This window comes from Centropristis striata, chromosome 6 (assembly GCF_030273125.1).
Source record: "Centropristis striata isolate RG_2023a ecotype Rhode Island chromosome 6, C.striata_1.0, whole genome shotgun sequence".
Classification (NCBI taxonomy): domain Eukaryota; kingdom Metazoa; phylum Chordata; class Actinopteri; order Perciformes; family Serranidae; genus Centropristis; species Centropristis striata.
Genome location: NC_081522.1, coordinates 13,296,584 through 13,311,214, shown reverse-complemented (window position 1 = coordinate 13,311,214; position 14,631 = coordinate 13,296,584). Strand labels below are relative to the sequence as shown.

At 40.0% G+C, this 14,631-nt stretch overlaps 1 protein-coding gene across 1 annotated transcript; it reads right to left on the bottom strand.

Moving 5' to 3' along the window:
- Positions 1-1,555: 1,555 nt before the first annotated feature.
- On the bottom strand, positions 1,556-13,682 carry st8sia2 (ST8 alpha-N-acetyl-neuraminide alpha-2,8-sialyltransferase 2). The gene is made up of 6 exons (XM_059335033.1): positions 13,397-13,682; positions 11,955-12,011; positions 11,074-11,214; positions 10,722-10,979; positions 6,204-6,497; positions 1,556-2,002 (listed from the first exon to the last, which is right to left on the bottom strand). Exons 1-6 carry the CDS (start codon positions 13,492-13,494, stop codon positions 1,690-1,692), a joined length of 1,161 nt encoding a protein of 386 aa, XP_059191016.1. The 5' UTR covers positions 13,495-13,682; the 3' UTR covers positions 1,556-1,689.
- Between the last annotated feature and the right edge of the window lie 949 nt (positions 13,683-14,631).

The window sequence follows — 14,631 nt, the reverse complement described above, 5'->3', positions numbered from 1 at the left end:
AAGGCATAAAAGCTTGTCCTCCTCTCAGTGTTATTGCACTGAAACAGTTTCTAACCCAGGGATTCATTTAAAGCACATCAAGGGGCTACTTTCTTGCAGCATTTGGAAGAATATCACTAATACATTCATAATAATAACAGCTAAGCTCTTCCTACTACAGTCTGACCTTGCTACTAATGTTTCCAGTGCAGGAACAGGGCTGGTGTTCTGGGAGAAAAGTTTACAAAGTGACTTTACTGCCGGCTAAGTGTGTAAACATTCTTATATGAACAGCTGGTACACTCCCTCTTTATCCTCACAGAAGCTGAATATGATTCAGCGTGCTTCCATTTCTTTATTTGGCTCTCATAGTTACTTAACTTCATCACGTGGCAGCTCAAGTTTTCTTGCTCATGAATAACCTGTTTGACTGTGAAAGCCTATGATGGTACGATAAGGAAGCTACAAAAGCAAAACATGTTCTCGATCACAAGGAAATCTCTTATCACGAGCTGAACATCATGTTAAGAAAAACAACAAATGTTGGACCAACATTTTTTCTGTCATCATTATTCTCCCTGATTATTAAGTGCTTCCATCTTGTGGCCCAAATAGTGACTCACAAGAGCCATTAATTCAACAGCTCTTCACAACATGCTGGGTAAATTACAACACACCCTTAATTATTAATGGAGCCCTATCATATCATAAATATTCATACAGGAATATTAATCGATGGTGTCTTGTGAACACACACAAATATGTTTTGAATCTTTAAAAAGGGACAGTTCCCAGAATTAAAGATACTTTTTTTTTTCTTCTGACCTGTAGTGTTCAGTTTAGATTGTTTTGGTGTGAGTTGGCGAGTGATGGAGATATAGTTTGTAGAGGCGTCTGCCTTCTCTTGAATATTAATTTATTCATTCATTATCCTTAACCACTTATCCTAATTCGGGTCATCATGGGTTGGGGCCAATCAATGAAAAAAAGATAACCCAAAGACCCTGTTGTCAGCAGTTTTAAGTAGGAACTATATTCTTTCTGCCGAACTACACCCACCAACAATATAACCTGTCTCTGGATTACGTAATTGAGTAACCTGGTCATGATTTCTGGAAAGAGACATTGCTTTTGAGTTTTTAAAATGTATTTTTTAACGCTTTTAACACCACAAGGCAAGTGCCATCATATTCTAGAAAAAAAAAAAATATATATATATATGGCAGCTCACGATTGATATATAGCACTACAGGCAAGAGGAAAAATATATATTTAAAATTTTGGGGTGAACTGTCCAATTAATAGAGCCCTATTATATCATAAACTGGTATTATATATATTGATGGCGTCTCATGACCAATTTTTAAAAACACACAAATATGTTCTAAATCCTTACTTTATAACTTGTAACCCTACTGGAAACCTGGATTGACATTTGAAATGCTGAAATGTTTGAGAAAACTAAGGGGCCAGCAGATGGACATGACAGGATCTCCATGTACACCAGCAGAAAAAGGGTCTCATTATTTTAAAGGTTGCCATAGAAATCTCATTAAAGGTAAAACACACCAGTGAAACAAGTCACTAAAAGAGCTTGTAATAGAAAAAAGTTCATTCCAGTTACAGAAAATAAGTTAATTCAAGTTTCGGAAAAGTACGGTAAAAAGAAAAGTGTTTGTTCAAAGTCTGCTCAGAGTGGTTTTCATTAAGCTACTTGCTCTGGAGCTCCTTCTGCGGTCTCCTCTCTGCATCGCAGGTCCCAGTGTGGAGCTGGAGTGCCCCCTGTCTGTGCAGTGCGCTCAGGGTCCTGAACTCCAAAGGCATGGTGTGAGGGCTGGAGCTGGACGTGTACTCGTACTTTAGAGTGTCGTAGTAGTGGTATTTGACTGGTTTGCCCTGAGGGTCGAGCGGGAAGGGCCAGAAGCCGTAAAGGTGGATCTCTTCACAGAAGCGAGTGGCCATCGTGTACATGAGGAGGCCAGTGGTCGGGCGCTTGATGTGGACGTTATTAGTGAGCCAGTATCTGTTGAAAAATACAAGTAGTGTGTGAACAGCTGCATCCAAGGACACAAAACTTCCAGCAAAAGGAAAAATATTCATGGCTCTTTTAGAGGTAGCAAACCTAATATTAATATTAATCTAATATTTTCCATAAAATTTAAGCAAAATTGATCCCTTCATGATGCATTTTCATGAAAGTTGGCAGAAAATCAGTGTCAAATCAATGCACAAAAGCTGAGATTCAACTCCTGATCACAGCGGTGAGACTAAAAAGCTAAAAGTTTAATTTAAGGAGGGGATGGACATTTTGAGAAATGTGTTGCTTTCTTGCAGAGTTAAATGAGAGGACGCTTGATGTGGACGTTATTAGTGAGCCAATATCTGTTGAAAAATACAAGTAGTGTGTGAACAGCTGCATCCAAGGACACAAAACTTTGAGCAAAAGGAAAAATATTCATGGCTCTTTTAGAGGTAGCAAACTTAGGTCAGAATTCACAACGAAGCAACTCTTACCTCTTTCAGTAAGACCTTCCTCCCTACTGGTTTCGATATTAATCAGGATATACAGTATGCCAGAGCACACAGAGTGGAGCTGAATCCTAAGATGTAAAGATTAAGAGCTCGCCGGATATGTTTCTCTGCACTTCAAGGACCGTCTGCAGGACAGATAATCAATAAGTGACCTTTTTGTCTCTTCTATTTGCCCTGCTGAAACAATCTCCTTCTTAACAACTCATTTAGTCTAGTAGTTTTTGTTTTGTTTTAGCAAATGCTGAAGCATTGGTTGATTAACGGATCAGTTCTGACAGGAAATTAATTGTTTGTAATTTACTATAACAAGTAAAAACATCGAACATTCTCTGGTTCACGCTTGTGGAATGTAAAAATTTGCTGCTTTTCTCTCCTTTATATCACTCAAAAAGGAAGGTTTTGCACTGCTATTTGGACAAAATAAGCAATCTGAAGAAGCCTTTTTTTCCCAGATTGACAATGAAAAGAATGATTTCTTGCAGCACTATTCTTAACACAGCAAAACAAGATTATTCCACACTTTCCCTGGCTCGAAAATATTCAGTCTAGTGCAGCCATCTGCACAGGAAACAAACAATTTCTATTTGTCTGTTTTCCAGACAAAGACACTCCTGCAGTAATGGAAACTACACTGTGAAAAAATAGATTTCTCTCCCCACATTGGTAGAGCTTTGACTGTACATTTTTTCTTCTTTAAGACTGAATGTTAGTTTAAGCATTTGTTCGGGTTGATATGTTTGCTGAGTACATAGTTCTTTAAACAAAACTGCACACTGGCGCTGCTCTGCACAATTGCATTCTTCTCCTCTGGGTGACCTAGGAGCCACATGCTACCCCTCAGGAGCAGCTCCTGGGACGGGCAGTGAGACGTTCACTTGCCCCAACTTCATTTTCCTTTCCAGTCACTCGCCCAGTTCTCCAGCCCTCGAGGCTATTGTTGCCTCCTCTGGCTGTGCACTCTGCGGTTAGTGTGGAAGGTCGTGTTAGGATGCAGAGGTTGTACTATTTAAAGCAGTTGGTGTGCCATGAAGGGCAAACTCCAGAGGGCAGGTTTACAGTCCAAGCAAACACTAGAGCAGGTGATCAGCATTTTAACAAGCAGGGGAGATGGTCTAATTATGAGTGAAATGATCTGATGTGGCATTTAGTTTGGAGTGAATATGAGCAGATCATTTTTCCTCTGCTGCACATGATGGGGATCTAAAGTTCAGTCTTATGAGGAAAAAAGACAAAGTCAGGGGGAGCATTTATCAGACTGCACTATAAAAACAGACAAAGGCACATGTTTAGTCTCCAAGAAGATTTCAGGCAAATTATTTTGTCTTGTAAAACACTGATGAAACAGACCATTAACTACCAAAATAATGGCCCAGTTGTACCCCATCGCAATACTGAGTGTTAGTTGAGGCATACAAAACGGCATAATTTGGTCACTGACCAGCAGCGGTTGTTAAGCTTTTAACAAAGTGGGAAAGATCTCGAGCAGAGTCTGGCTGTGATGAGAGAGAAGCAAGGACAGCTACAAAAAAATGCACAGAGGGATTTTAGAACAGCCCGAAGGCAGGCAAGGTTGATTTGACAGATCTGCGAAACACATTCCTCTAAAAACATCTTTCAAAAATAAATCAACACAAATAATAAGGATTAAAAGAACATAAAAGTCCTGTTATACCACAGCTTAACATCATTACTTTTTATCTGTGCTACTACTGAGCCACTGCAGCAGACTATCGGCATCAGTATCTACATAGCACAACTGGAGCAAACAAGTAAGCAATACTTTCCATAAAATTTAAGCAAAATTGATCCCTTCATGATGCATTTTCATGAAAGTTGGCAGAAAATCAGTGTCAAATCAATGCACAAAAGCTGAGATTCAACTCCTGATCACAGAGGTGAGACTAAAGAGCTAAAAGTTTAATTTAAGGAGGGGATGGACATTTTGAGAAACGTGTTGCTTTCTTGCAGAGTTAAATGAGAGGATCGATACCATTAACAGCAGTTTATCCTTCCCCTTAGCACTTCTATGTAGCATCTCTGCTGGTTGCCTGGTAACCTCACCATGATGACAAGACTCTGGGAAGACACGGCTCTTGATCAAATCATGTAACTCCCCGTAAAAACATTACTTGTTTGCTTTTAGCTGGCACAGCTCGAGGGAAGGAAATGTCAGTCAGTCCACCACTTTGGTCCAGACTGAAATATCTTAAAAACTATTACATTTTGTACAGACGTTTACGGTCCCGAGAGGATAAGCACTACTGACTTTTGTGGTCCCCTGACTTTTCCTCCATCATATGGCTGAAATGTCTCAACAACTATTGGATTATCATCAGTGGTTGGAAGAAGAATTCAAATCCCTAATATCACACTGTGAAATGACTTCACTACAATATCCACAACTTGCCTCAGCAAAAGTACAAATTTATCGGCATCAAAATGTACTTAAAGTATCAAAAGTGAAAGTACTCTGTTTTATATATTCAAATATATTATTATTTTTGATGCATTTATGTAAGCAGCATTTACTGTTGTTCAGGTAGGGCTCGTTTTAACTACTTAATACATAATTTTTTCATGTTAAATCTTAGTAATCAGTTATATCTAAGTAACTTAAGCTGTCAGCTATATTAAGTGGAGTAAAAACTACAATATTTGCCCCTAAAATGTAGTGGACTACAGGTATAAAGTTACTAAAGTAAAGTACAGGTACCTTAAAATTGTACTTAAGAACAGTACTTGAGTAAATGTACTTAGTTACATTCCACCACTGATTGCCAGAATGAATTTAGGGCTACTTTTAATTTGTCCACTACTTTAGTTTATGAGCTGCAGAACTAACACTCATCAGCTGCACTTTGTGTTTAGTGCCAATTAACAAATTAACAACACACAGTTGGTTCTTGGTCTCGTTACATATCTGCCTGTGTGCAGATTAAATAAAGAAACAATGTGATGATTAATGAGCTTTAGAAGTGTTGGTAGGCGTATTTTTAAACTTAGAACCTCGTGTCTTGTACGTATGGTTGGTCCATTGAGGTTTAGATGGCGCTAATGCAAACAGAATTGCTCCTCAACTCACTCAGCACGTAATTTTTTTGGTCTCTACTAGCATTTTGAGTAAACAGTGACTGGACGAAAAAAGAAAAGAGCAATGACTACAGATGATGAAATTTCAAAAACTATTGAAATTGAGATCCACAAATACAGCTGCAATTACTGCTTTTTGCCATAGGTGCATCCAAAGGAAATGAAACTGAGATATTCTAGATTGTACTTTAAACAGAAAAATATCAGAGGGATATTGAACCTGAACTCTCTGCAAGAAAGCAAATAAGTGACAGAGAGAGAAAAGGAGAAACGACTGATCCCAGCACACAAATAAACTATTAAACAGACTGATGTCGACTTCAACTATGTCCTTCATTTTAGAATCAAACACACACAAAGACACATTTCACACTTGATCAAGACGGATTTGGCGGAGCGACTCCAGGTGCACACAGAGTGACGAGAGACCGTGTAGCGTTCACTCAGACTGGCCCTGGAGATCAGCTTTAATGCTCGGTATAAAAATAGCCACCTGGGCTGCAGATTAGAGTTTGCCAACCCCTTCATTATGCTGCGCACAGGTGTTCTTAAGAGACGCAGCACACCAGGAGCAGCAGCTGCCAGCTTGAGCTACATCTTACCCTCTGACAGCGTGGAGAAGGCGCAGCGAGGGGAAGGCGGTGCGCACGTCCACAGTGTGCAACAGGATGAGTCGGAGGGCCCACTCCACCCGCTCCTCTCCCCCCTTGGCCATGAACGCCGGGATCCACAGCACGCTCCCGCTGAGGCTCTGCAGCCGCTGCAGGAAGCGATCCCTCCACTCTTCGCTGATCAGGTCCTGGAAGGCCCGCTGCACCACTGAAGGGTTCATGGTCACCAAGTTGGTCCGCCAGCCCACGTCCCGAGAGTACTCCTCCACCGGAGCCAGGTTACACCTTAAAACAAGCACACAGTGTCCGCAGACATGAAATGATTTCCTTACTTTCCTTTTGATGTGAGATTCTTTAAGATTAAGACTCCCTTTTTAGTCCCACAATGGGGAAATTCAACCACTGCATTTAACCCATCTTTTTTGACATGCCAGTGAACACACCATGCCTCGGTGGACAGCACATTTCTGCGTGCCTGGGGAGCTGTGTGTTTGTGTGTTGTGTGTGTGTGTGCGCGGGGGTTATGTGCCTTGCTCAAGGGCACTCCAGACCTTGACCTGTCAGTCCTGGGATTCGAACAGACAACCCTCTGGTTACAAGCATAATTCCTAACCTCTAGGGTAACCAAAGTTAATAACAAATCTATTTGAAGGAGATAGGTCAATCATATAGTTCACACTGCAACTTCTCTCTCAAGTTTCCCCGTTTCGTTCAGACTCAGTGACTGAATGAAAGGCCATCTAGAGCGAGCACTTGCAAATATTCTTCTTGCATTTTATTTGAATTAACACACATGTGCTTAGAAGGAGCCTGTGTGTGTAGTGGACTGTTGTTAATCATTTAATTAAAAAGAAAAACTCAGAGGAATTTAGAAAATTCAACAGACTGTTGCTCCTGGCTGCTAGTTCACTCAAGAATTCCAGAAACTGAATATAAAGACGGTGACAAATTAAAGGGAAAACCTGAATAAAAGAGTTAACCCTTTATCAGCCAAAGAACTATATTTGGTAACTTCACGTTATATTTTGAGAAAAAAGTAGCAAATTTACTAGATTAAAGTGGCAAATCTACGAGAAAAAAAAGTAGCAGATTTAAGAGATTTAAAGTGGCAAATCTGTGCGAAAAAAAGTTGCAGATTTACGAGAAAAAAGTGGGAAAAAAGCAACTTTTTTTCTCCCAGATTTAAATCTCATAAATCTACGCATTTTTTTCTCGTAGATTTGCCACTTTAATCTCGTAAACTTTTTTCTCAAAATATTATTCCGTATGTTTTTTTTAACACATTCTATGTACTATCCTCCAATAATCACTAGAGATTGAAATTTGGAATTTGCAAGTATTTCAATGAGTGTCCTATTAAGGGTTAAAGTGGTGAATCTGGAGAAAAAAGTTGCTTTTTTCCCCCACTTTAAATCTCTTAAATCTGCGACTTTTTTTCTTGTAGATTTGCCACTTTAAACTAGTAAATTTGCAACTTTTTTCTCGAAATATTTCCTGTAGTTGCCAAATATAGTTCTTTGCCTGATAAAGGGTTAATGCAGATGTAATTAACACAGGGCATGAGGTGAATGGTTAGATAAATAAGAAGTAGGTTTCAGTCACCAGATTCACAAGTGAGTTTAAATAAAAACCAAAACACGCCCCAAATGATGATACGCACCAGCACTATTGCGATAGGACACTCTTTAATTTCATGAGCTGATAACAGCGACTAAAGCTGCCACTCCACAATGGTTAGAAAATGAAGATGTATACCTATTCCAAAAAGCTTAAATCTTCTCTCAGCTCATTCCTTAGTAGGATACTTTTATTTAGTTCTTCCCTTCAATTTACCACCCATCTGTTTGTGTCCTCGAGCTAGTCAAACCATTTGCCCGGCAGACATTTCTTTCTAGAGTGAAATAGAGCAGAAAAACAATTGAAATTCACCAGAAAAGCAGGATGGCATTTTGTTTATTGACGTTAACCTCGGCCTCCAAATAAATAGCAGAAAACACAAAGCCAGTAATTATCTTCACAATGAAGCATCTCTATTCCCTGCAGTGTGGCAGGAAAACAAACTCGGAGTGCTTGTTTTTTTTTTTTTTTAATAACTGAACATATTCTAATTTACACATACACTGATGACCGGTGTCTAGTGAAAAGCAAGCATTCAAAAATAATTTTTTTTCAGATAATCCAATGTTTCGGTTTGTTGAATACAAAGGAGTCAAAGAACACTTCATCTGAGAATGCATGCTGGGACTTTGTGTTCTTTCGCAGAGGGATGGTTTGGATTTATTAAAGTGGGGCTGCATGAGGTCTGTAGTCAGTGTATTACTTACAGTAGATGGCAGTTGGCATGCCCCCAGTTTGGAGAAGCAGGCACGAGTACGGAAACAAAAGCTAAGCAATGTAATGCTCTGGAGGCAGCAGGATAACGTATTTGGCGAATCTGAACTTACACTTTTTAACACCAAAGTCACACAAAAGCAACTTTTTTCTCAAAATATTATTTGGTATGTTTTTTTTTTTACACATTCTGGCAGTGTGTAATATCCTCCAATATTCTCTAGGGGTTGAAATTTGCAAGTATTTCAGTGAGTGCCCTATTAAGGGTTAAAGCGGTGAATCTGGGAGAAAAAAGTTGCTTTTCCCCCCACTTTTTTCTCGTAAATCTGCGACTTTTTTCGCACAGATTCACCACTTTAAATCTCATAAATCTGCAACTTTTTTTCTTGTAGATTTGCCACTTTAATCTAGTAAAAATGCCAAATATAGTTATTTGCCATATAAAGGGTTAATGCAGATGAAATTAACACAGGGCATGAGGTGAATGGTTAGATAAATAAGAAGATGATGAGAATCATATGCAGTTCATGTAGGTTTCAGTCACCAGACTCACAAGTGATTGTATTCTGTGACGTAAAAATGATGATGTTTTTGTCAATGGAGTCTGGTAATTTGAGGAAAACATAACAGCTTTACTTAAACTCAACTTGTAACTTAAACAGGGCTGTCTGACAGCAAAGTAAAACAGTGAAAACATTCTAAATATGTCATACGTCATACACTTGAAGTGATATATTACAGCCTCCTAAAAAGAGGCCAGCCTAAAAAAAATCTATGTTTAGCTGCTGCCCCTGTCCTCAGCAGTGCATTGCTTAACTTATGTGCCGACTGTAGATAATACACCGACTATGGATAAGTACCTCATACAATCCCACTTTTAAAAAAGTATCCCTTGAACGGTTGCTGATGACAGCTGATGCACCTGTTTTAGTAAACAGCTGGTTCAAAGATCACATGCAAATAGGTGACAAACACGTGACAAATGTGCATCAGCTGCTGATTTATTTTTATAAGTTCCAATAAATTGCTCCAGGGCACCAAAATTATCTTGTTAAATCATCACACACACTGAGCTGAAATAATCTATAATACAAAATACCGTCAACCTACTTTGTGGAAAGCGCACATAGGTCACAGAACTATATTTAGCTGAGGCATTATCTCCCTCTCTGATACGTGTATACCAGAGCAAATTCCTCAGCTTCTCAAAATGCCACATTCCCTGTTGCCTGCCTTCAGCCAACCATTGCTGCCGCCATGCCCCGGCCGGAGTTATTATCATGCTGCCGTGGTCTGGGAATCATGACCTCTCCCTCATCAGCATAACATCACAGCACTTGGAAAAGAAACAATGTGACGACAACAGAATCCATTTCAGAATAAAAAAGGAACATGCAAGGATTTTGAGGCCTATTCAGCTATCGATCAATCAACTCAATGAGGTGCTGCGACGGACAGCTACTTCCTGCTCCATTTATACAACAACATTAAAGTCATTGATTTATGAGAGGATGTTCCTCACAGCCGATACCTCCGCAGACAGTGGATGTTTTGTTAGATTGTTCCGGGCTGTACGCAGAACACCGGCCAGAATGGGTTTTTTTTTGCATCTTCCATTATAATATAACCCTAGACTGATTTATTTTCGTCCAATGACAAGCATGAATAGTGATAAATAACCCACTCAGCGACTCCTTAAACACAAAACAGAGCGGGCTGATGGCTTCACAAACACAACTCTGTGGTAAATGAGAGCAGGACCCCTGAGAGCGCCGGTGTTTCTCTCAAAAGCACAATGCGTTTCTGCTGAATGCAAAGGCTTTTCAAAATGTCACTTTAATGTAGAATCATGCATTTAATTGCTCTTTGTCCGGCAGCTCTTTTTCAAACTTTCAATCATTAAAAAGCTTTGAGAGCATTTTCAAAAGTGCAATTAATATATTTCCAGCTGTGTGAGCACCAACCCTAAACCTGAATTAAACCAGGAACTCGAGACAGCGATTATCATTCCAATGTGAATTATACTCTCAGTAAAGTGAGATAAACCTAAAACTGAAACTAATGTGCTAATCCATTTCAATTACGGTCCACTTTGACTTGCATGTTTTATGATTTATTTCGAGTGGAAGACTTCCAACCCCGAAATCACTTATGCAGTTTCTGCAGGGAAAAAAATACCTGATAACAAAGTCGTGAGAGTCGATGTCGGGTCCACAGCTGCTGTTCAGCAGGATCCCAGAGTTCCCTACGATGGCACAGCGCTTGTGATGTTGGTTCTTCATTGGGGATACAGTTGGCAAAAGACGGTAGAGATTTTCTGAGATGTTTGTGGTGCTGTGGCGATCAAACACATAGTGGATGATGTCTCCTGGTTTCAGTGTGCCTTTCAAAATAGAAATGTCTCTTTCCGGATCGAGAAATCTCAGAATGTTCTTCCTGTGAGAAGAGAAAATACATGATGGTTATGAAAGATTGTGCTTGGTGGAGAGTGAAAATGTGTCGAGATAATTGTGGGGAGTGATGAGCCTGCCTGATGAGATTGGAGAGGGTCTTGTTGAAATTCCAGTTGTTCGACGAGAGCTTGACAGTGGTGTTGTAGCTCTGTTCCAGAGGATTCACATTTTTGCTCAGTCTTGTCAAAGCAGTCGGATCCACGTGTGCTGCAGCCTTTCTAAATGAGAATGGGAAATAATGTTACTGGCACACTGTTGTTGACCTTTAAAGTACTGATCAATGAAAACAAAAGTCATGATATTTGCTCCACGTGTTGTCAATTTCTCACTCTTTTTCCACTATTATAAAGCTTAACTTTTTTATGCAACTTTATAATTTTCCTATACACCAAAGCTTTAACTACTAACTACATCTAGGTTAGGATTTGACATACTAAGAACACAATAGAACACTCATTTACTGCATAATCAGTACTTTTGCTTTTAATGACAATATAATACCTCATTTTTCAGGACTTTTACTTGTAATTGAGTATTTTCCTGATTAATCAAAGGATCTTAATAAGTCCTCCACCACTGCATATAAACAAAGCTGACTTCCCTTGGCTTCAATGAGGCAGAGACTCATTTAAATGCAATAAAGTTGATGTTATTTGAAATACAGCATTTTTAATTGAGCTTTATTCGTATGGCAGATGTTTTCATTATCACATGGATACAACTACACTGATGGGTATTTATAGCTGCTGCCTTCTCGCTGTAAAAAAGTAATAAGTGGCTCACTGTGAATGACTCACTATCAAGGCTGCAAAGGAATCCAATGACCAATGCCAACCATAAAAATGATATGGGAAGACCAGTGAGCTCCCCACTGGTGGTCTACAGCTATTTGCATATGTATACGATTATTTATGTATGTGTGTGTGTGTGTGTGTGTGGAGATAATTGGATTTCAGACCTGTGTGGCTTAGGGATGAGTCTGTGCAAGGTCATCTTCTTTGAATGTCCAGTATTTCTGGAAGAAAAAAAAGATTGAATTATGAATCATAATCCGATACCTGAAGCCGTGGTTGATAATAGACTGATGCTTCAAATCATTTCTGTAATCATATCCTGTAACAATAATGCACCACTGTATTCAATAGCAGGCGTACTGTACTTCCATCTTTGAATGAAGCTGGAAAGCGTGCATCAAGGTATTTTTAAAGCAACCCACTGTGGGCCCATTTGCTGATGTAATGAGGAGAAATGTGGCCTTAATGGAGCCCCATTATACTGAAAGGAGGTTTTCTTTTCTCTGGGAAGTGAGGATGGTTTTACAGGAGCGTTGAATAAGCCAGACAATATGCACTTACAGCACACGTACTGTATGTGCATTCAGATCGGTCTATTTTGCAATCATGACCTTGGTCACATGTGATAAAATCGTGACAAGCTGCCAGCTTGTCTTGAAGGAAAGAGAAGCTGAAATGGAGGAGTGCTGCTGTAATAGGCAGGTGGGCTGTTCTCACTCATTTTTACAATCCCAGTGGCTTTAAATATATTGTTATAATTGTGTTAAGCTGCATTTATGCAGAAGTGGAATTGGTTCTGGTTCTTCTCCCACGGCGAATCACAAACCAATATGACCTCATTACAACATGAGCCACAGCCGGGTAATTGCATTCACAACAAAATGTTCTTGCTGAAAGGGAAATGTGAGAATCCAAAAGCTTCATAGAAAATTAGGGAAAAAAAGAAAAAAAAAGTCATATCTGGCATTCAGGTAGCACAGCATCTTTAGAGCTGCACTGATAATGATGAGAGGAAGAGGAGGATGTACTGATCTGGTGGTTTTTTACATGTGACTGAAGTATTTCGGTGCTAAATTAAGAATGGATTTTCTTGCGGGTCAAATGTAAGTGGGGCATGTGTGGGACTTGGAAGATTTCTGCTGCACTGCTCAACATTTCAAAGTCTGAATATGAAAAAGAAAAAAAAAAGAGGAAAGCCTCTTTTGTTTCCTATCTGTTGCCCCCCCTTTCTCTCCTCTATCTGTCTCACTCTACCCGTCTCACCCTCACACACACACTCTACTCTCTTATAGTGTAAATGTATCCTATCCCGCATGCAGGCTGCTGCAAGACAAATAGCCTAATCCTTGGAGACCCTGGGCAGGCTGCTGTCGGAACAGCTGCTACTGCTGCACCCAAGTGTTACAAATGTAGAAACAAACCACACACACACTCCACAATCTACTCCAAACTTGAATTCAATTCAGATAAACTAATTTATTTCACTCATTTAGGCTGCTTTTTTCTCTCTTGCTGATTCAGTCCTGTGTGGAAATAACCTGCTGGAGAAAAAAAAACAATGGACACATACACACAATGTATGGGTAAATTACGGCGGGCTACTTACGCAGTTTCTTCCTCCACTTCTGCAATATCATCAATTATCAAAACCACAACCAGCAGGGTTACAAAGCCGAACAACAGCGTGCGGAATACAAGCGGCATGGCTAAAGAGGGGGGACGCTGCAGCCGGGAGTCCCTCCTTCCAGCAAACACTGTGTTACATTAACCTTCTTGTGTTTCCCATTTATTAATCGAAAATCCGCTCAGCCATCTCTCCCATTGTTCTTATCGCCGGTGTTGGACACTCCCAGGCGAGCTGCGGTCCTTTCCCCCCTCTTCAGATGATCATTTCCTGGTGTCTGTTTCCCGGCGGGGCGATGCTGCTGCCGTCTCCACTGTTGTCCCCCCTCTATTCCCCAGTCAAACTTTGAAAGCGTGCACCTACACAGCCTGCCATGGGAGCAGAGAGATGAAGACCACATGCAGTCTTAAAGGCGCAGCGGCCAACAACTCCATCTTCTACACCAGCCGGTTTCATTTCCTCCACCAGGTGTTGAGACCGCAGTGTGGCGATAAGCAGACAGGTGTAAAGAGGCTTGCACCAAGTAGACTCAAACACAGAGAGTGTAGTTTTATCCAAAGTGGGATGTGTGGTCTTATAGCCTACATTTCAAAATAGAGGTCAAAGCCTCAACAAAACCCATGTGGCCACCAAATAGTGAGTGAGACCCAGAACACTGACTTTAATGGGGACATCTTTTTATAGCTCTGGTCACCAGTGGTGGAGGGTAACAAAGCACATTCTACCTAAGTGAAATTTTACTCTTCTACCCCACTTCCTGTCAGAGAGAAATTTTGTACACTTCACTTTATTTAGCCTAACCGACAGCTGTAGAGAGAACACTTAGGCCTACTTTTCATATTAGAATTTTACTAAACCTGCCTCCTAAAAAAGATGTTCCCCTACAACAAAATTTAAATTGCGTTTCGAGGGGTATTTTCTCTCCAATTATGGTCGAAGTTAAACACATAGTTAAAAGTTTGCACGATTTTATTGAGAAAATGTAAAACAATGTATGGACTGATACAAAAGTTATTCTGGGCATGAACCTTTGGACACAAAGTTCCAGATCGCTGAAAAACGCCAAGTAGACAAAGCTCGTTCCTAAACAAGAGTAAATCTGGGCTTTGGTTTCATTTTGTTTCGGGGGGCAAGTTGGAATGTTGAAGGATACAAAACTACTTGGTTAGGTTTAGGAAAAGATCAGGATTGGGTGTAAAATAAATACGCTATATAAC

Coding starts and splice junctions, on each gene's coding strand:
- st8sia2 (XM_059335033.1), bottom strand. CDS start 13,494: ATGCCGCTTGTATTCCGCACGCTGTTGTTCGGCTTTGTAACCCTGCTG. Junction 11,215..11,954: donor CTCATCCCTAAGCCACACAG/GTCTGAAATCCA, acceptor ATTCTCATTTAG/AAAGGCTGCAGCACACGTGG. Junction 6,498..10,721: donor TCTCACGACTTTGTTATCAG/GTATTTTTTTCC, acceptor GCTTGTTTTAAG/GTGTAACCTGGCTCCGGTGG.